The sequence below is a fragment of the Mesoplodon densirostris genome, chromosome 2 (genome assembly GCF_025265405.1).
Source record: "Mesoplodon densirostris isolate mMesDen1 chromosome 2, mMesDen1 primary haplotype, whole genome shotgun sequence".
Taxonomy (NCBI): domain Eukaryota; kingdom Metazoa; phylum Chordata; class Mammalia; order Artiodactyla; family Ziphiidae; genus Mesoplodon; species Mesoplodon densirostris.
Window position 1 is genome coordinate 120,045,812 of NC_082662.1, and position 20,653 is coordinate 120,066,464.

General features: G+C 54.6%; 1 protein-coding gene across 1 annotated transcript; it reads right to left on the reverse strand.

The window, feature by feature from the left end:
- Window positions 1-868: 868 nt before the first annotated feature.
- NECTIN4 (nectin cell adhesion molecule 4) lies at window positions 869-17,175 on the reverse strand. The gene is made up of 9 exons (XM_060088349.1): window positions 17,100-17,175; window positions 8,041-8,400; window positions 6,505-6,795; window positions 5,280-5,400; window positions 4,192-4,340; window positions 3,787-3,943; window positions 3,291-3,366; window positions 2,844-2,918; window positions 869-2,511 (listed from the first exon to the last, which is right to left on the reverse strand). The coding sequence occupies exons 1-9, from the start codon at window positions 17,173-17,175 to the stop codon at window positions 2,287-2,289; spliced, it is 1,530 nt and encodes a 509-aa protein (XP_059944332.1). The 3' UTR covers window positions 869-2,286.
- Between the last annotated feature and the right edge of the window lie 3,478 nt (window positions 17,176-20,653).

Here is a 20,653-nt window from a genome sequence, read left to right on the forward strand (position 1 = left end):
GGGGGCAGGAAGCTGTGCAGCTCCTTAAACCCGCTTCCTGTTAGAGCATCTTTGCAACCACAGAGCTGGGGTGGGGGAGGTAGCTGACATTCACATCCTCACCCATTGCTGGGCCTCCACTCATTGGTCAACAGGAGGTGATGTCAGAGCCCTGGGGTGGCTGGTAGCGCCTGGGGCGTGAGCAGGTGACTGACACCCTTGGAGACCAGAATTCTGGGGTCTGAGGTGGAGACCCGAGACTTGCCTAGGAGCAGAACAACACAGAGCTGTGCAAGGCATACCCAGGAGGGAGGATGCCCAGGCTTTGGCCCTGACCGGCCTGTAGTCTCAGTCAAGTCACATTACTTTGCTGAGCCTCAGTTTCAACACATATGAAAAAATGAAGAGAGTGGACTAGATGATCTTTAAATCTTTCCAACTCTAACATTCTGTGGAACTCATTTGAATTTTGGGTTCTTTGACTGTAAAAAGTTGACACTGTTGTCTACTTTCCAGGCCTGTTGTAGTAAGACTCCAATACAATACAGGATATGAAATACTGCCAACTAAGGCAATGCCTATCCTGGAAGGGCTTATAGTTCCACTGTCCGACCTCGACTCTCAGAGATGGCTGAAGGTCTTGTGGAGGCCGTCTCTTTCCCCCGTCCCCCCTAGTTCCAGTCAAACTAACTCCTCCCCTACTTGGGACCACAAGGAGGATGGTGCTGAGACAGAGAGCACTGAGGTTCAGGACTTACACAGTCCAGGGAGCAAGGCAGGAACCGGAAAGAACAGGTTTTATCTGTTTATTTAAAAACAGAATATCTTTTTTATGTACAAATATGAACATATTTACACAAAATGTACATACTAGAATTCCATATCTTCAGGTTCCACATCCAAAGTCCTGGGCTGGCTGGAGAGCAGGGGGTGAGAGTCTCTCCTTTGGTCCAGAGATCCAGCAGAGTTCAGGCTGAGCAGGGTTTGGGCACTAAATCTAGATATTCTGGTTGAATGTATTTGGGTGGGGCAGGCAAAAATGGACCTTATCTAATCCCAACCAGAGAAACTGCTGGAAGAACCCCAAGTTAGTAACCCTGAGACCCCTGGGGAAAAGGAGACATTCTTGCTCCCAGCAGCTCCTTCACCTCCCTTGGTCTATAATCACTATTCTCTCTCCCCTACACCACAACCAAACCAGGAGCCCTTGTCACCAAGTCCTAGCAGCCCCCCACCAAGGGATCACAAACAACTGTGGATACAACTAAGAAAACAGGAGGCTGGGGGAAGAGCTAAGGAGCCGCCAGGGCCAAGGACCCTACCTACCCTCCCATAGCCAGTAACTGAGGGGCGCACACCCCTCCTTCAAACTCTATCAGCTCTTAGGCTCCCTCCCAAGAGCCTGCCTAGATTAAGATGCCTTAGATGGAGCACCTTTCAGAACCACAGGAATTAACCCCCTGGAGTAGGACCTGAGCAAGGTCTAGCTTTGCTGAATTCTCGTGTAGGCTGACGTCACTTTAAGCAATGCTTGCAATAATAAATGTCCAGATGAATCAAAAGTTTTTAAAAAGTCTTTTCTCCTATTAATGCGTTTGGGGCAGCAGGTCCTTAAAGAAGCTCCACTGTGCAGGTTTATGTACATGCAGCAGGCCCAGAGGCCACCAGAGGGCAGAGAGGGCTTCTTCTGTAACAGTTTGAGCCTCGGGCTGACCCCCTAGGCCCGCTGCTTTACACTTGCCCTGACAGCTCCCGAGTGGTGGGAGACCGGCTCCCGCACTCAGGAGGCCAGATTCCAGCTCTAACTATGCCCGCACACCTGGACCTGGCCCACAGTCTCCACCTCCCGCCTCCAACCTCTGCATCATTAATACTGCTCTGGGGTCTGAGGAAAACACCTGCATTTTACAGGCAAAGGTCACACAGCCACACGACACACAAACCGATCCCCTATGGCGCTCCCCATGCAGCCATTGAACCCTGTGGCACACACACCACGGTTCTCTTGGACTCTGACGTGACAACACAACGCACGCCACGGCACAGTCACCCCTCCGCGCGCACACAGTGCACACTCAAACAAGCACAAGTGCACACACAGTGACCTGCACACACTGTGGGAGTGACTCAACAAGCAGAGCCCTCCCATCATCCAACAGAAGGACTGGAGAGAAAGGTCGAGCAGTCAGTGGGGTGGGGAGCATCTTCCTCAAGAAATGAGGTGTGTAGGGAGGCTCCCCGGGGATGAGCTGAAATCTTCCATGTCAGCAGAGGGAGCCAGGCTTAGGGGACGGAGGCAAGCCTGGGTCAGACCAGGTGCCCCCGCCCATTGATGTAGATGCCATTGCCCGTGGGCTTGGCCCGCAGGGTCCCATTCTCCTGAACAAAATGGTTCATGGCCTGTTTGATGCCTTCATCCTGATCGTCCTCCTCCTCTGTCCGCCCAGAGCCTGGAGATAGCAGTTCAGTCTGTGTTTCAATCTCCCTCACTGTGGTCAGCGTGGAGTAACTGCGGCACTCTGCCTCTTCGCTCTGGAGACCAAGGGCGGAGGGCAAGTCAGGAACCAAGCGGGGCAGCCAGACATGAGGGGGTCGGCTGGGGCACGCTGGGGTCAGAGGTCAGGCACAAGCAGGGGTTATGGTTGCTCAACGGCTCAGAGCTGGGGGGCCAGGAATGAATGTTAGGCCTGGGGAAGGGGAGACTAGAGAGCAAAGGCATAGCGGGGCGGGGAGGGGATGGAATGGGGCAGCGTGAGTCTGAGGTATCAGGGACCGGTGATAGGGGCAGCTGACGCACCACATCTGGGACCCGGAGAGGGGCCTGAGGAGAGTGGTAGGGACGCCGGTGGGGCCGGGGGCCTCACCATCACAGAGCAGCTACTGTTGTCCTTGAGACCATCAGGGTGGCCCTCGGCTCTCAGCCCTACACTCTCCTCCGGCTGCAAGGCCTGGACATGGGGGAGGAGTCAGAACAGGGCTCAGCCTCTTCACCTCTGTCCTCCCCCAGCCTCCCCCCTAATCACCTTTCCCCCAACCTGACCTGTCCATTCTCTCCTCGATGCAAACATCCTCATTTCCCCCACCCCTACCCTCATCCCACCCTAATCCCACTCTGAAACCAGTGCTGATGGTGGCTTCCCACAGCAACCTCGAAGGGGGTTGCTGAAGGGGGCCTTCTGAAGGAGCCCAGTAAACCCAAAGCAGCTCCAGACCTGCCGGGGCTGAGTCAGCGGCCAGACCTGGGGGCGGGCTGCGCTTCTGGTCTGCAGAGGGGCCCAGGCCCCAAGAATGCATCCAACCTTGGCACACACCTGGTTCCTGGGGTCCGGGTGATGGGAATGCAGCCTCCGGATGGAGTTCTCCCTGGTCAGGGTCAGCTCCTCCTCACTGGGAAGACACCCCCTGGTCAGGAGCTGAGGGTAGTGGTAGCCTCCCAAGGTGAACCTAGCCTGGTCAAGCCTATGTGAGCCGGGGCTGGAGGGTGTGGGCGCTGGGTTGTCCCTGCAAGTGCGAGTGAGTGGCTGTAGGTGGCGGTGCGGCTGCAGAGCGTGTGTGTGCCCATGTGATACACATGCATGTGGATCTGACCGTCACTCAGGCAGTGTGGCTCCCCTCATCCAGCTGCGACCCAGGCCCCAAGGCCCTTCTCACCTCCCAGAAGGCTGGCTCTGCCTACCTCTGGTCCACAAGCTCCTCAGATGTCAGGCTGCCCAGTCTCCTCTCGCTCCTCAGTCCTGGCCCACCTCCTGCTTGCCTCCCCTTTGTTCCCTGCTTACCTCTACCTGCCCAGGAGTGGCCAGTACTCACTATTTCTGGGTCATCTGCTGGGCCTTGCGCCGATGGTATCGGGACATGAGCACCACCACCACCACCAGAAGGCAGAACAAGAGTGCGGCGATCACACCCACCACCACCACGGAGGCCGACACCAGATCCACCTGCTTCCCTGTGGCATCCTGGGGGTCTGCTGGAGACAGGCCACTATCTGAGGCAGATGCCCAGATCCCTGACCGGCACCCGGACTCCACAGCCCCCCACGCACTGTCCTCACAAAACATGTCCCAGGACCACCCCCTCAGCCTGGCCCTCTGCAAAATACATGCAGTCCAGCCCCCTCCAAATAAATACTCTCCCAATTCACTCTCTCTGTCTTGCTCCCTGTCCCCCCACCAGGCCCTTGGCCCAGGCCCCAGCCTCTGCCCCAGTGCTTACCAAGAACATCCACAGCCACCTGAGAATCCCTTGAGGAGAGCTCATTGCTGACGTGGCAGATGTAGGTGCCACTGTGCTCAGTGGTCAGCGGGGGGAAGGCCAGGGTATCTCCTTCTGCTTGTACGCCACTGGGCAGAGGCCCGTCCAGCCTGGAGGACAGGGAAGCTGATGGGTGCTGGCTGGGGAGGGCTGAGACTGCCACGACCCAACGTGCCCGGGCAGCTCTCCACCTCCCTCCCCCGTGACGTCACCCAGAGCCACCGGCTGTTCCCACGGTGCCCCTCCTTCCCCTAGGCAGGTCTAGGCAGAGGTCCCTTCTCCCTGCCGCCCAGCCTGACCCAGGCACCCACACGCACACTTGGGGAAGATCCACACGCATGCCGTCCCACAAGCTCCATAGGCATCACGTCATCCCGCACTAGGTACCAGGTCCACACGGTATATTAAGTCCACACAACAGGACTGTCCCTTCCTATCGGGGCTCAGATGTACTTGGACAATGTGACTGCATGCCCCAGCGCCCACGATGTTTCATGGCAGGATACATGAACACAGCCCCAGGCACAAGGCCACATGCATGGCTCATCTGCTCACATGTGAGCCTGTCATGGGCTCACACACATGTGTCCCTGACCCCTCCCTGATTGTCTGGACATCTCAGACCCTGAAAAAAAGCCAAAGAACTGGCAGAGATGGGTGGGTGCTTCTGAGGTGCTAGCAACCTGGTAGTGGCTATAAGAGTGTTAGTTTCACAACAGTCACAGTCAGCTGTATCTTTTTTGTCTTATTCACTTTTAGGCACTCACATAAATATATAAAGTATTAACATTGAAATGCTGTATTATATTTCACAATTTTAAAGTTAAGGGAAAAAAAGCCAAGGATTTATCAGCTAATTCTCTGCCAATTACCATGTATACTACACTCCTAGGTGCAAGCCAATAACAATGTTTGGTGAGCATGCATATTCTTGTATTGGTTTGAACACGTGCCCCAATTTATGTGGGGCTCAGAATATATCGTCCCAGCCCACGGTGGGTACGTGCTGGTCCTGAGGGAAAGACCCTGGTCCCCAGCCAGGCCCTTACCGTGTCCAGCTGTACGAGGGAGGCGGCTGCCCTTCACTCAGGCACTTGAGCATAGCTCCTTCTCTGCCAACCTGCCACAGATTTTGGTCTTCAAGGCCCCTCACAGAGACCTCAGCAAGGACTGGAATGAAAAGTTGGAGGAGAAAGAATGGAAATGATACCTTTGATCATGCTCTTCCTCAAAGGGTCCCCACCCCAGACCCCACTTTGCCTGGAATAGCCTCCCCCTGCCCTTCTCCATCCTACTCATCTGCGGCCAAAGCTAGCCCAGCCCCACCTTACTGACAGCTCCCTCCCCTCTCTGAGTTCAGAGAGTCCACATGGGTTTACCTGTGCAATGAGCCTATAAGTCCCTCTGCACAGCAATGTGGCACACCTTTTCTGAATCCCCCGTGGTCCGTAGCATAGCACTAGTCACAGAACAGGTGCTCAGCAAACACTCCCTGATTCATCAAAGGCTTAACCATCCTACTAGTTCACTCATTTCTCTTTTTTTTTTTTTTTTCTTGGCTGTGTGGCGCAGCTCGTGCGATCTTAGTTCCCCGACCAGGTATCGAACCCGGGCCTTTGGCAGCAAAAGCATGGAGTCCTAACCACTGGACCACCAGGGAATTCCGGTTCATTCACTTCTTTCACAGACATTTGTTGAGGACCTACTTTGTGCCAAATGCTGGGTTAGTATGAGTAGAAAACAGTGCTATCCTCCAGAGAGGCTCAAAGTCTAATGCCAGGAAAACAATATCGACTGTCGACCGAGCACCTTCTATGCACTAAGCACTATGCGAGAGGCTTTGCATTCGTTCAGAACCCTGTAAAGTTGATATAATAATACTCCTTCTGCTGATGAAGAAAATGAACCTTAATAAGATTGAATAACAGCTGGTAAATAGCAGAACTAGGGCTCATCCCAAGTCTATCTGTCTTCCAATCCTAAACTGTCTATTTTACAAACTGCTTTTAATTCCATGCTTATATCTGATTCTCCCAACAACCCCTGAAGCAGGGCCAGCTCCTTTGTAAACAGAAGGACACAAGGTCAGAGTGATTTGCCAAGGTCATCTGGGATGGGCTCCAGGTCTTCTACGTTGGACTGGTGCTCTCTCAGCCATACAAGGTGGCCTCCAGGACCCAGGCTGGCCAGACGGGTGTGGCTTAGGGTCTCTCACTAACTCACCAATCCTCTTGGAGCCCATGGGGGCGCCCTACCCAAGATCCAGGTACTCACAGGCCACCTGGAGGATGTGGGTGATCCTTTGGTCCTGGAGCAGGCCAGGGTGCGACACCACGCAGGTAAGTGGCTGTCCATTCATGCTGCGGCTGGGCACCAGATGGAATTCTGAAGTGACGGCAGCTGAGCGAGAGTGCGTGAAAGAGCGGCTGGATGTTGTGCCCTTGACCTCTGTGTCCCAGGTCACGGTGGGGGCTGGGCTACCCTCTGCTGTGCAGGAAGCTGCCAGTGTCAGGCCCTGGCCCTCTTCTAGTGCTGGACCAGGATTCAGCGAGGGCAGGGGAGGCACTGCAGATGGGGGGGAGGCAGAAGTCACAACCTTTACAACCCCTGTCAGGAGGCCCCGCCCCATCCCAGTTCAGTCTTGCACAGGTGCAAAGTTTCAGGCCCCTTTTTCTTCTTTTATTTCATCAACGAAGATGCCAGATGAGTGGTAGCATTTCAGCGGACTTTGTACCTTTCTCCAATGCTTGAATTTTTTACAATGAGTACGGGTCATTTTTTTAATAAAAATAATGAAGTAATTAAAAAACTAACCAGATAACATCTATATAATAATAATAATAATAGCCACCATTTATTAAGCACTTACTATGTGCCCAGAATTGTGCTAAACACTTTACAAACTGTTGTCTCTTTTAATCCTGTCAACAAACATGAAGAAGGTATTTTATTCCAGATCATTAGCTATTAGGTGGTGAAGACAAGATCCACACCCAGATTTTTCTACCAAGGCTGGTATTACTAACTTCCATGTAGATAAAGGGAAACTATAAAGGGCTTTATTTATTTTTATCTTCATAACATGAACAGTCCAAGCACAGAATGGAAAAGACTTAACTTGACCATAAGTCTAGGGCATCCATGCAAAGTGGTGGTTTAAAAGGTGATTGTGGTCTCCAACCACACTCACTGAAGGTCCAGATCAGGAAAGGTCTCAGCCCCACTGGTCATGCACAGCCACACTGGTCATAGCTGGGTCTGCATGTCCACGTCTAGGCACCACATTCTAAAACCATGGAGCCCAGGGTGGTGAGGGAGGCTCTGAATGAGTGTCTTTAGTAGAACTGTTGCAGAAACCTGTAAGTTTAGCTTGAAGAAGAAGAGATTTGGGTGGGGCATGACAGAGGTCCTCAGCTGGTGGAAAGGCTGTCGTGCAGAAGGGAGAATAAGCCTGTGCTATCTTGCTGGGGAGGGTGAAAGCAACCGAGAGGGAGATTTCAGATCAGCAGAAGGAAGAACAGCCTAACACGTGGATTCTCCCCCAAGCCTGACCAAGCGGTATCAAGCTTTTGGGGTCACTTGGAGAGAATTTCTGGATTGGGGTGAGGTGGGGGTGGCTAAATGAAGCTCCCTCATCCCTACAGGGCCCCACCTCTTCTTCCTGTTCCGCCTCTGCCCGCTCCATCTCTGCAGTCTCCATCTCTGCATCCCCCCGCCTCCAGCTTCTGCCCTCCAAGACCCGGGGCCTGAGGACCTGGTGCTTCTGCACACACAGCACCCCCGCCCCCATGCCCAACGGGGCCCACTTACCCAGCACGCGGAGCCGAAGCCGCGCCTGGAAGCTGCCGGCAGGGAAGGTACTGACGCGACACTCGTACTCGCCCTCGTCCGCCTGCACCGCGTTGCGCAGAAGCACCGCACCGTCCAGGGGGTTCCTTGGGGGAGGCGGCTGTTCGACGCGGCCCTCGTAGGCTGAGCTCACGTGCAGCCCGTATTTAAAGTTAAGAAGTGCCAGCTCCTGGCCGCTCTCGCCCTCATGCACACGAGCCCATGCCACTTGCTCCACCTGCTCGCCCGGGTCCCCTCGGTAGAAGCAGGGCAGTTTTGCGTCCTGGCCCAGCACCACGGTCACCAAGTCCGAGGTCTCCAGCTCGCCCGCCGGGCACCGACCTGCAGGGGGGCAGACAGAAGCAGCCAGGATTAGGGGCGCTGCCAGAGCCGGGGGAACACTTAACCACAATGATAATGTCCGCAAAGGCAGCCCGGAACTCCTGGAGCGCTTTATGCTTGCAAAGCGCGTTCAGTCCATTACCTCATTAGATTCACAAAACATTCCCAAGAGGCAGGTGTATCACCGTTTAACAGATGAGAAAACTGAGACCCAGAGCCAGGAAGTGACTTGCCTAAGGCCACACAGGTGGTATGTGGAAGAGTCACACCCTCTCTCAGCCTAGGATTGTATCCTGAGCAATTGTAAGGTGGGGGCTATAACAGGAGGAGAGACCCAGCCTCTGCCCTCAGGGAGCTCCAGGAAATGGATTTTGTGCACACAAAGATGGGAAGCCATGGACAAACTTTCACAGAAGGCTCAACCTAGCAAAGGGGGGAAAAGCGAATGCTTTCAGAAAGTGTGGCCAGGAGCCAAGGCAAGGGTCGAGAACAGTTGGTGTCTGGGATGGGTCATGTAGTGTAGGAAGGGTCCAAACCAGCAGGCCCTTCGGAACAGTCTTTTCATGGCTTCAAGATGAGAGACCTGGATTCCCAGAGAGAAGAAGGTATTCTATGTGGGAGGAATGGCACAAACCAAGGCTCAGAGACAGGAATGAGCAAGTCACCGAAGACAGAAAGGCCCCAGGTCAGAGGCCCAGAGATACGAGGTCAGGACAGACAAATTCTGACAGGGTCAGAATCGTGAGCCAGAATCGGAGGACCAGAGATAGGGACCAGCGACAAAAGGTGAGTGTTTTGTGCATTGACAAGGAACAGTATGAAGCACTCAGGGGTATCTATCTTGTAGCCTTATCTGCAAAGAAGGATGCATTTCCTGCACTCATAGAACCTGAGCTCTCTTCTGGAAGAAGAGGTACGTATGGAGACAGCTATGGAAACACTTGTGATGGTTTCTGATTTAGTGCCTAGTGGTGTGTTGCAGGTTAGTCGTGGGATGGGACAGTCACAGAGGTCCCGAGTCACATGGGAGGGGCTCATGCATGAGTTGGGTAGAATCAGGAGGGCATGAGACCCGGAAAGGGGTCCCAGGTAAGGGACCAAGGTGGGCGAACCCCAGGGAGGTGGAGAGGCTGGCTGGTTCAGGAAGCAGAGAGGAGAGGACAGCACTAAGGCAGAGGGTGTGTGTTGAGCAGGAAGCTGGACGTCTGGTCAGAGCAAAATCACCCAGGACCTTCCATACCAGGCAAAGGAATTCCGATTTGGCCAAGATGACATAGGGAGTCCCTAAAGCATGAAGCCAATGGGCATGTGCCCTCAGACTAGAAAGTAGGGAGACTGGGGACAGGAGACCCACGAGGACACTGCAGCTGCCATCCTGCGCCATGCTGCTGAGAGGACGGGACAGTTCCAGGGGAAGTTTGGCAGGATTTGGTCACTGACCAGAAAGAGAGAGAAAAGTCTCAAAGACAACTCCTAGGTTTCTAGGATAAGTAACTTATGAGGGAGGCATGGCCGGGGAAGCTCATGGCTGGGAAGAAAGAAATTTGCAGTTGTGGAATAAAGCGTGTGAAACATAGGGCTGGGGGCCGAGGGCTGCGGACAGAGTGAATGCTCTCTGGGATGGCAAGAGCTCCTTGTGTTGGAATGCATATCCAGCAATTCCCAAAAGTTCAAAGCTCCTGCCTCTGGCCAGCACTTCACACACCCTGCAGGCCCTCACCTTGCTCACACTGTGCTCCTGCCTGGAACGCCCTCCTGCCTATGTCTGGGTAACTCCTACTCATCGCTGTCTGGGTAACTCCTACTCATCCTTGAAGACTCTGCTTAGACATCACTTGCTCCTGGAGTCCTCCCTCCCCCCACCCCCACTTCAGGCAGAGTGAGGTGCCCTTCCTCTGTTCTCCTCTAGCACCCTGCTTTGACCCATTGTAGTACTTTACACAACAGATTGTATTTGCTATTTTCTTGTCTGCCTCTTCCACCAGATGGAGAACCTCAAGAGTATAAACTCGGTCTCACATCACATATGGAAACATGGTTTCTGATTTAGTGCTCAGTGGTCTGCATTCCTGGCACATAATTGGTGCTCAATTAATGTTTATTGACTGACTGACTGAGTGAATGGGTGGGTGAATGAATGAATGCGAGAGACAGGCGGAAGAAGGAAAGAGTAGAATGAGGAAGAATGTGCAGTCTTTGGCTGGGCTGGGCAGGGAGAGGGTTGGCGTGGCAACCTTAGGGTTGCCTTAGAGACAACCTTAGAGACAGGATAGGCTGGCTATCTGGGTTCTCTGCCAAAGGAAACACCTCCAGACTGGACCTAGGGAGAAGGAAGGGGATGAGGGCATCAGGCATGGAGGGAGAAAGTGAAGTCCCGCTAGAGTGGACGAGAGGGTTCCAGTGAGGCAGAGTGTGGGACAGAGGAAGGGGGTCCCATGGCCCTGCTAGCAAGGGAGGAGGAAGGGAGGATACTCTTGGGAGCTGGGAGGGCCCAAACGGGACAGGACAGACCTGCAGGGCCAGATACCAGGGCCCTGACCTGCCTAAGCTGATGCTGGTCCCACCCAGCCCAGCCTGGGAGTCCAGCTAACCATCTGCACCTCTCCCAGACACCTCCTCCTGGCGCCAGAGGGAGCAGGGCTGCCAAGGAAGGGCTGGAGGTGGGCTTGAGATAGGGGCTTCCCAGTACTTCCTCTGCTTCGACCACTGGGGTCCATGCAGGTCACAGGGAGTCCAAGCCCTGCTCCATTGGGACACACAAACCCTTTCAAAGACTATTTCTAGGACAATGTCAGATGGCATATTTTCCATCCCCATCCCTACACTTGCCAACCAGCTGGCCCCTCCCCAACACTAATCACGCACATTTCCCCCCCAAAAAAATACCTTTTTTTTTTTTTTTTTTTTTTTTTTGCCACACAGTGGCATGCAGGATCTTAATTCCCCAACCAGGGATCGAACTCATGCCCCCTGCAGTGGAAGCTCGGAGTCCTAACCACTGAGTTGCCAGGGAATTCCCAAAAATACCCTCTTAGGGTACAACATGCATCAAGTCCCCAGCACACGTCTGAGTCCAATCTTCCACATCCCTACCTGTGGGTCCAAGATCCCCATGATCCCAAGTGATAAGCCCAAGCTTTGCATGATGAGGAACCCAGTAAAACCAGAAAGTCCCTGCTGGGTGAGCTCCCCATTGTCCTAAATCCACTGTTTAGTGGGACCATCTCAGCTTGAGCAATGCCTTCCTTCACACACACACACACACACACACACACACACACACACACACACACGCTGCAAGAGAAGGAAAAGAGAACTTGGGCTTTAGAATCCCTGTCCTGGGCTCAGTGGACCCAGAAGCTCATACTCCCAGGGTAGGGTAGGCCAGGACTGCCTCCCCCTTCTCTCCCCCACCCAGTGCCCGCCCGGCATCAGCATGATGACATCACCAGAACAAAGGAGACACACCGCTTGCCTGGTGAGGTCACCCTGCGGGCATGTAGTAGCCAGGCCAAGCCCACGGACCCTTCTGCTGCAAATTGTTTCCTGAGCCTGGTGGACTCTGCTGGCTGGGCTCTCCTCCCTCTGACCCTTCCCTCCCCTCCCCTCCCCTCCCCTACTTCTGGGAGTACCAGGACGCTGGTCAGGAGCCTTGGTGATTCAGCCACTGCTGCACAGCAGGCTTAGCCTCAGTCACCACCAGCCACCACCTTGCGCAAGGGAGAGAACAGGCCCAACTGGCCAGACAAGATCCCTGCCCTCAGCCTCCCCCACCCCGGGCCAAGCCCCCCCCCCCCCCGCCCCGGGCCTCTTTGGGGCCCTGCCCTCTGTGTACCCTGCCTGCTCCCAGACAGGCCCTCCATTCCTGGCTTGGGCTGGCTGCCTGCTCCCCACCCTGTGCCTGGGTCCCAACTTTCCTATCTGTGTGAGGCCTGGCCTCTGATCTCCAGAGGGGAAACAGGCTGGCAGCTGCAGATGACGGCATCTCTGGGCAAGGAGGCTTTTCTTTCTGAGGAGCCTTTCTCCTTCAGCATCCCCTGCTAGTACATCTAGGGGTACACAGTGGGGTCCTAGAGATGGGCCTGTGAGTAGGAAGAAGGGAATAAGTGTGAGCCTTTTGCGTCTGAACGTACATCTTTGGGTGAGGGTCTGGTGAGTCTCAGTGCTGGTTCACATGCAGGAGAGGCTGTCTCTTTGCATGAACTTGGGGGCATTTTGCACATATATGTGTTCATGTCTTATCTTCAGGAAAGCGTGTGTGCTTGTCTGCATCCAGAGCGAGCTATGAAATGGCGTGTGTGTGTGAATGTGTACACATAGTAAATATTTTGATGTCGGTTTCTCTTGGCTTCTGCATGGCTGTCTGTCTCAGCTGCCTTAGGTCGGTGGTGTGTGGCTCGGCGCCTTCGCCTCTGCACCCGTTTGGAGTGTCGCCCAGGCAGTCCTCCCCACCCCACCCCAGACTTGAGGGCAGATGCATCTCAGGTGGAGGGACCCAGAGATGAGGTCACTGTCCCTCCAGGGTGATGGGAAATAGCCATCAAGGACTCCCCAACAGAACAAAACAAAAGCTCTCTCTACCCTTGCTCCTCAGGTTCCTACTAGAAGGACCCCCACCTTCTCACCCCCAAGCCACGCCCCCAGGCCCCCCAACACCTCTGGCCCCCCAGGGAGGCCTCTCCCTGGGAACCTCTGTCAGGCCTCTGCTGCCACCACCAGAAAAACCAGCTCTAGCTCCAGGCCTGGGGTGAGGGTTGTCTGGTGTCGGTTTGGTGGGAAGTGGTGGGGGGAGACCCTGCCTGGGGCTAGGGGGAGGGGTCCAAGCTGTCTAGGGTCTCACTCTCCTTTGTTAACTCTTGCCTCCCCTCACCCCACAGAAGCAGCCTCCACCAGAGACAGGTGGAATATGTGGGTGAGTTTGGGATAAGAAAGGATGTGGGAGGGGAGCCCTGAAGCCCCCCATTCAGGACAGGTGATATACACAACCCAGCACTTATTTTCTACCATCCCTCCCCCCATAACCTTGGCCTTGGAACGCTAAGGGACTTTGAAAACCAGCAGATTCTCCCTCTGCATTCATCTACCTCCCTCATTTACCCCACATTGTCCTAAGCCCCCCAGCTTAGTGAGAGCTTCCCAACCCGGGCAAAGCGCCCACCACAGATTAGTGGATGGGGAGGGGGGCCACACCAATCACAAAGGGAGGTGAGAACAATGGGGGAGGACAGGCCTTGAGGCAGCCCCAGCTCTGGCCCAGACACAGCTCCCAGCACAGGTAAGTCCCCTAAACCCCCCGGAGCCAGAGTCTGAGCCCGGCTGAGTCACCAAAACAGCCACACTGTGGGTGGGAGACCCAGAATTCCGCTCCTCCCAAACTCCTGAGATCCTAACCCCTTCCCCAGTCCTGCCAGCCAACCACCCCCCTCCCCCATCTCTGCAAGTGTGGCCGCTCTGCCCCGCCCCAAATCACAGCCTCAACCCAGCTCTCAGGACACGCCAGCCAGTTTTAAAGGCAAGAGGGGAGGAGGGTGCCCTGAGAACTGTGGGTAAACTTCTGAGGCCAGAGGTTCCCTGCCTCAGTGAAAGAGTGACCCCGACCCCCTCCTGCACAGCCCTGCTCCAGGAGGCTGGGTGGCTTGCCCCCAGTTCTGAACTTGACCTTCTCATTTTAGATTCTGTTCCCAGATCCAACCCCTAGGCTCCTCTCCTCCCTTCACTCCTGACTCAGCTCCCCACCCCACCCCCATCCCTTCTCTCTGTCCAGACTTGGGTCAGCACCAGGGCAAGTTTGGAAGGCCGGGAAGCCCAGGCATTCTCTCCTCACTAGGCTGGCTCCCCACGGTGGCTGATTCCCCTTCACTTTGCCTGGAGGACCCCAGGATCCCGACGCTGGGGTCTAGAGGCTGGGACTGTAGACTCTACTATGAGCCCCTCACTGCCATCTCTGTGGCTGGGGTCCCCTTAGCCCAGCTCCCTGAAACACTGGGGTGGGACCAAGGTCAATGGGGCCACAGGGCTTCCCTGGGATTCTCCCTAGTTCTCCCCACCTTGGGCAGGGAAGCTAGCCTGCCTTTCTGGCTTCCCTGGCTTTGGGTAGATACTACAGGAAGGGGCCTGCCCCGCTCTGTAAACAGGAGTAGAAAAGCAGGGATGGGGCCCTTCCCTTTCTAGGAAACTAACTTCAGCAGAAAGCTGGTCCTAAACCTCAGAGGACAGACCTCAGAATTCAGAGAACCCCGTGCCCTCTGGGGTCCTGCAGGGCTCAGTGGGGCCCCAAAAAAGATCTAGGAACTAGGATCCTATTGGAGGGGTATCTGTAGATTTAGGTCCCTCAGCCCCAGGGCAGGAGATGGGGAGGGAGAAGGGAGGGGACCTCACCTGGAAACTCATCCCATTAAGGAGAGACAAAGAGCTGTGGTGTTGAGGTGCCTCCCTAGCCTGGGCTCCTTTCCCTGTCAGGGGTGGGGCAGGGCCCCGGGGCTCAGAGCTCTAATGGCCCAGGACTTGGTGGGGGCACTAATCTGCAGCAGTGCAGGGGCAGAAAGCAATATCCAGGGTAAAGCTACCCTTGGTCCCCACTGAGAAATGGGGTCAGGACATTTCCCCCTTCCGTCACCACAGCCAGACTCACCGCCTCTTCCAGCACCCAGCACCCACCTTCAGTTCGGGGCTGGATATTTACGCAGCCACAGGATTTCAGAGCTGGAAGGCCTATAGGGATCATCTGGTTCTACCTCTTGGTCTACTGAAGTCTAGTTTCTTACTTGCCCAAGGTCGTGTAGCAAATTAATTGCAGGAAAGGGACCAGAACCCAAGACTCCTGACTTCCCAATCCAAGGCTTTTTCAGAGACAAGAAACACTCTAGTTTCCTGGGGGCTATTGAGGAGATGCCTACAGAGGAGCCAGAATGGGGGTGGCAGTTAGGTGGACGCATCTGATCCTCGGGCTAGGAACCTGGAGTCTGAGTTCCAGCCTTCAGAGCGCCCTCCAGCTCCATGCAGGTTATAGCAGTAGAGTGTGGCTCACTGGGCACCAGCTTCCCTGGAGCCGGGTAGCCACAGCACCTGTCCAGGCACTGAGCAAGGTTGGGGTGACTCCCTAACTAGAAGGGGCGTCCTCTACCCTTCCCTGGCTTCTCTGAGAAAGAACAGCTTCGTGTCATGGGAAAAGAAAGAGGAGACTTTGTCTTGTTCACTGCTGCATCTCCAGCATCCAGCACCCTGGCTATCCCTAGTGTGCACCCAGAGGTACTATGCTTTCATAAACTAGGAACTGGGAGACCAAGACGCTAACCCTGGTTACGCTTCTAACACTGAGTAATATTGTTAGCTCACTTGCCTATCTGTTTCCTTCAGTTTTCCCATCTGTAAAATGAGGGAGTTGAATCGACGATCTCTTTGGTAACTTCTGAGTCCTGAGACATCATGGCTCCATTCTTTAGGTGTGGGTAGATCCTATAGGAAAATGACTGCCGAGTTCCCTGGCCCCAGCAGCCAGGCCCCACCCTCTTGGCCTAAGCGAGTGAGAAGGTTGTCTGGAAGATGGGAATTAAGATGTGGGGTGTAGGGGGGATGGCAGGGCTTGGAGTTTCAGTAACCTGCGATCGGAGGCTGGGCCAACGGCCTTTCCATTATAAGATCAGAGCGGGAGCAGCCCCTACCCATCCACACATCTAGACCTCACTCTCCTCAGCACAGCCTTAGCTGGGGATGGAGGTTGGGGGACATCACTGCTAGGCCCTGCTGGACAACTGAGACTCCGTCACTACTGATCCTGGGACTGGGAATCAAACTGTCCCATATAGATAAGGTCTTGTCTTTCCAAGGAGAAAGATTTCTCAGTTGCCCATTATCCTGGGAACAGCCTACGGAATCCTACCTACCGTGGACTCATTATGTACACGCACGCACACACACACATATACTCTCCCCCACTCTGAAGATTATAAATTCCTATAATTTATATCTTCTGTATATACATTACACGAGAGTAATACAAGACATCTAGCTGAGAAAATGGGGGGACAGGGGATTAACAAAAGAGTGCCCTAGGGTAGGGCACTCTAGAAGGTGCCCTACCCTAGACCCTCACTCTTCTGAGTAACCGCCTGATTCCCACCCTGGCACCTCATAGTGTGCTCAGGGACAGAGGGGGCCAGAGTGAGAAGAGCTTCCAGCTCCCCTGTAGTCACCCAACAGTATTCTAGGATATCGTGAAGAGAGGAGAAGGAGAGAGAAAGACCCTGTCGGCTCTCTGGGCATCAGGCTTCCTACACCTTGATGACTGGGGAAACCAGCTGCAGCCCCAGTCAGCAATTCTGGAGCCCAGGGGGTAGGCAAGGGAACCTCCAGGAAAACCTGGGGTGAAAGGGAAATGGTCCCCACCAGTTCTACCTCCCTGGCCACCTGCAACGGGTCACCGTGGCTCTGCCCCAAGAGGCAGCTCCAGCCCTTTGGCTGAAGTGGTCAGGGACCCCAGACCCAATGACCTGGCCTGGGGCTGGAAGGGGACATGAAGCAGGAGAGCTACAGTGGTTCTTCTGGGGGCACTACTATCAGTTGGAGGTGGGAGAGAGAGATTGATTCCTCAGTTCAGAGTAAAAGGAAAGGGAATATGTATGTGTGCGTGCGTGTATATGTGTTTGTGTGTGTGTGTGTTGGCTTGGGCTCAGAAGCAAGGATCCTGAAGCAAGTCCTACCTGTAAACGATGCCAGGAGCAGTAGCAGCAGCCAGGCCTCAGGCCCGCACATCTCGGCTCCCAGGGACAGAGGCATCGGTCAAAAGGCAGAGCTGCCCGGTGTTTCTGAAGTTCCACCAAGTTCTCCCTGGGAGCCGGCTCTAGAGCTGGATTGGGCACCGACCCAGAAGGCAGGAAGCACGGAGTCCTCAGGCACTGCCGTGCCTGCCTGTCCCACTAGGATCTCCACTCGGGGACCCGGCCCCGTTCCACCCACCCAACCGTAGCTACCCGCAAGTAGCCGTGATCGGGAGCTCCGAGCTCCCCCAGAGCTGCTTCCCACGCCGTGGCCAACAACGACAGCAGAAACTTGGGAACCTGCTCAGCAGGTCAGAACAGGTGCGTCTCTGGGGGCTGGGCCTGGCGCGGAGACACGGCAGCCACCACCCCCGCAGCCTGCTCTGGCTAATGGGTGCCAGAGAGGGAGGGAAGAAGGGAAGGACCTGGGGGGTGGGATCCCATCGTCAGCTCCAGGCTTTACCTGGCAGTGTGTGGAAGGGGCTGTGACCGGAGAGGAAAGGCGGGGGGTGGGGCGGCTGGGTAGGATAAGGCCTGGCGTGGCTCAAAGAGGGAGGTGCCAGGCCAGTAGGAGCAGGGGCAAGGCCCTTCTGGGTGGAAAGGAACCCAAGCCTCCCACACCCCAGCCAGCCTTGCTGCCTCCCCCCGGGCCTTGCCGAGTCCCCCAGTCTCCCAGAGGGGTTCAGCTTGGGAGCCAGAATCAGAGAAGGCCAGAACTGAGGACAGTACTGGCCCAAATACCTCATCCATCAGATGAGAAAACGGAGGCCCAGAGTGAGGAAGGGGCTTGCTGGAGGACACACAACTTAGGTAGTATCCCTCCATCCCTATCCCTGAGGCAGGGAGTTAGTTCAAAGACCCCTCAGATGGAACTTAAGTGACCCCCTCTGCTTCACCCCTCCCCCACAGAGGATAAGCCAAGGGATTGACCCCACAGATTCCTGGCCTCCCTAGCAGGACCCTCTCTCAGCATCAACACCTTCTCATTACTGGCCAGAAGTCCCCAAAGTGAGTCAGCACTACCTGAGTGGAAAGGGGTTCCTTTCCACCATCTCCAGGGTCATTTTATCCATTTATCCCATGGTCATTGGACAAAGTCACATGTCCGGACTTTGCAAGGACAATCTTGATTCCAAATACTCTATCCTTATATCCCTATAGGTGTACTCAGACCTGTAAGACCACGCGTTTCCGTGTCGGATGCATATAATGTAACCGCCAAGTTACACAAAAACTTACTGGCCTGGGGCTTCCCTGGTGGCGCAGTGGTTGAGAGCCTGCCTGCTGATGCAGGGGACACGGGTTCGTGCCCCGGTCCGGGAAGATCCCACATGCCACGGAGCGGCTAGGCCCAGCTAGGCCCGTGAGCCATGGCCGCTGAGCCTGCGCGTCCGGAGCCTGTGCTCCGCAACGGGAGAGGCCACACAGTGAGAGGCCCGCAAAAAAAAAAAAAACCAAAAAACAACAAACAAACAAACTTACTGGCCTAGCTGGGATAGCCAGAGGAGGGGGCAGACTCTGAACTCCCTGAAAATTGAGGGATGGGGAGGGGCAAGATTGCTGACATACTGGAGCGAAAAATATATATACAGGTAGACAGGCGAGAAGAGAAGATACATACGGGTTAAAATCTTGCAGTGGGATCCTTTTGTCTGGAGAGGGGCAGGAAGGAGGGGCCGGGAACAGCAAGGTGGGGGCTCATTTCAGGTAGAATATTTTCCACACACACAAGCACCCTTGCCTCTACCTGTCAAAATCTTACTCATCTTTCAAAACTGACCTCAAATGCCACATCTTCCATGAAGCCTTCTCAGCTCCTCCCACCTAAAATTAATCTTTCTCCCTTCTGTTCTTCCTCAGCCTCTGCTAGTCCCTTTATTATAGCCTGTGTACTCATAATTTGTGCACATCTTATCTCCTTAACTAAATTGTAAGCTTCCATTCAAGAAGCAACAATTGAAGCCTGCTGTGTGCCAAGGACTCAGTAAATGTATTAAACTGAGGGACAGGATGAGAGCTGTAGTCTGTGAACTCCTGGAAAGTCAGGCTTCTTTTATAATCTTGTCTCAGTCATCCATGTTAGGACAGTCCACAGCACTTAATGAAGACTGAATACATTTTTTTTTTTTTTTTTTTTTTTTTTTGCGGTACGCGGGCCTCTCACTGTTGTGGCCTCTCCGCTCAGGAGCCATGGCTCACAGGCCCAGCTGCTCCGCGGCATGTGGGATCTTCCCGGACCGGGGCACGAACCCGTGTCCCCTGCATCGGCAGGCGGACTCTCAACCACTGCGCCACCAGGGAAGCCCCTGAATACATTTTTGTTGAAGGCATGATGTTATGAATGGAAAAGGTGGTCAGGTAGAGGAGTAGAGATTCTGACTCTCTTGAATCTGGTTAGTGACCCAGACTTTAACCCTGCCTCTGGACCGTGACCCCAGCTCTCTCTCTAGATCCCAAATCTCAGCAGTGTCCATGGTAGTGACCTCTTCTTGGAGGGCTGTTTCCCACACTTGGGGCCAGGCCGAATGCCAAAGCTCCTGTTTCTCTCCACCTCCACTTTGGTGAACCCCTTCCCCTCTTTGGGACTCACATCCCACCCATGCCAGGAGAGCAGCCCCACCCCTATGCTGCTTTGAGATCCACGGTGGCAGGGGTGGGGTAGAGCAGGGGGGAAAGGGAGAGAGGAGCGTCCCGTGTTATAATTATAATTATCAAACCTTGGATCCTATCGCGTGATTTCAGAGGAACTCCCTTCCTTCCCACAGATTCACCCCTCCTGGTCCAGGAAACCACAGGAGAAACTGAGGCACGGTGGTAGGAAAGCAGTTAGATCACAAGGTGGGTATCCAGTCCCTATATCTCCTTCAGCCTTTTAGTTCACAATACATCCCAGTGCTTCCAGTCAGGAAGTCTGTGAGCCTCTGGCTGGGACCCTCAGTCACCCACCCCCAACTCCAGCCATGTGGAGCCCTGGGGGAAGGCTGGACATTCCAGAGGTGTTAAGTCCAGGCTGTGCCAAATATTTTTTCATGGGTATGTTCAGGTCCTATTAGACCCCAGACGTGGCCTTGGAGGGAGGGCTACGTGAACCACTGGGCCTGAAAGGGAGCACTTGGGCCAGGCAGTGATTCCAGCCCTCTGCTTGAGGTAAGGATCTTCCTCCCCCTCATCTAACAAATATTGGTCTCCGAGTCCCCCTGCCCCTTGTGCCCTCAGTCCTGCACATCTCACAAGGGCCATACTCTTGGGGAATACGCCCTCATCCTTAGGCCTTGCCTTGGCTCTTCTGGGATGAAGCTTGCAGAAGGCAAATGCCAGGGTTGGAGCTAGAAGGAAATACTGGTTGGGGAAGACTTTCCAGACCAGTGCCTGGTCTCTGAGGGTCTGTTCTTTCTTCCTCATTGAACCCCCATTCCCCTCATGCCTCACTACCTACCCTCCTCCTACCTGCATTCTGGGCCCTAAGAACGGGAACAATTCAAGTCAAGGCAGCATCC

Coding starts and splice junctions, on each gene's coding strand:
- NECTIN4 (XM_060088349.1), bottom strand. CDS start 17,175: ATGCCTCTGTCCCTGGGAGCCGAGATGTGCGGGCCTGAGGCCTGGCTG. Junction 3,944..4,191: donor GGTGGCTGTGGATGTTCTTG/GTAAGCACTGGG, acceptor TGTCTCCAGCAG/ACCCCCAGGATGCCACAGGG. Junction 2,919..3,290: donor ACCCGGACCCCAGGAACCAG/GTGTGTGCCAAG, acceptor CAGGCCTTGCAG/CCGGAGGAGAGTGTAGGGCT.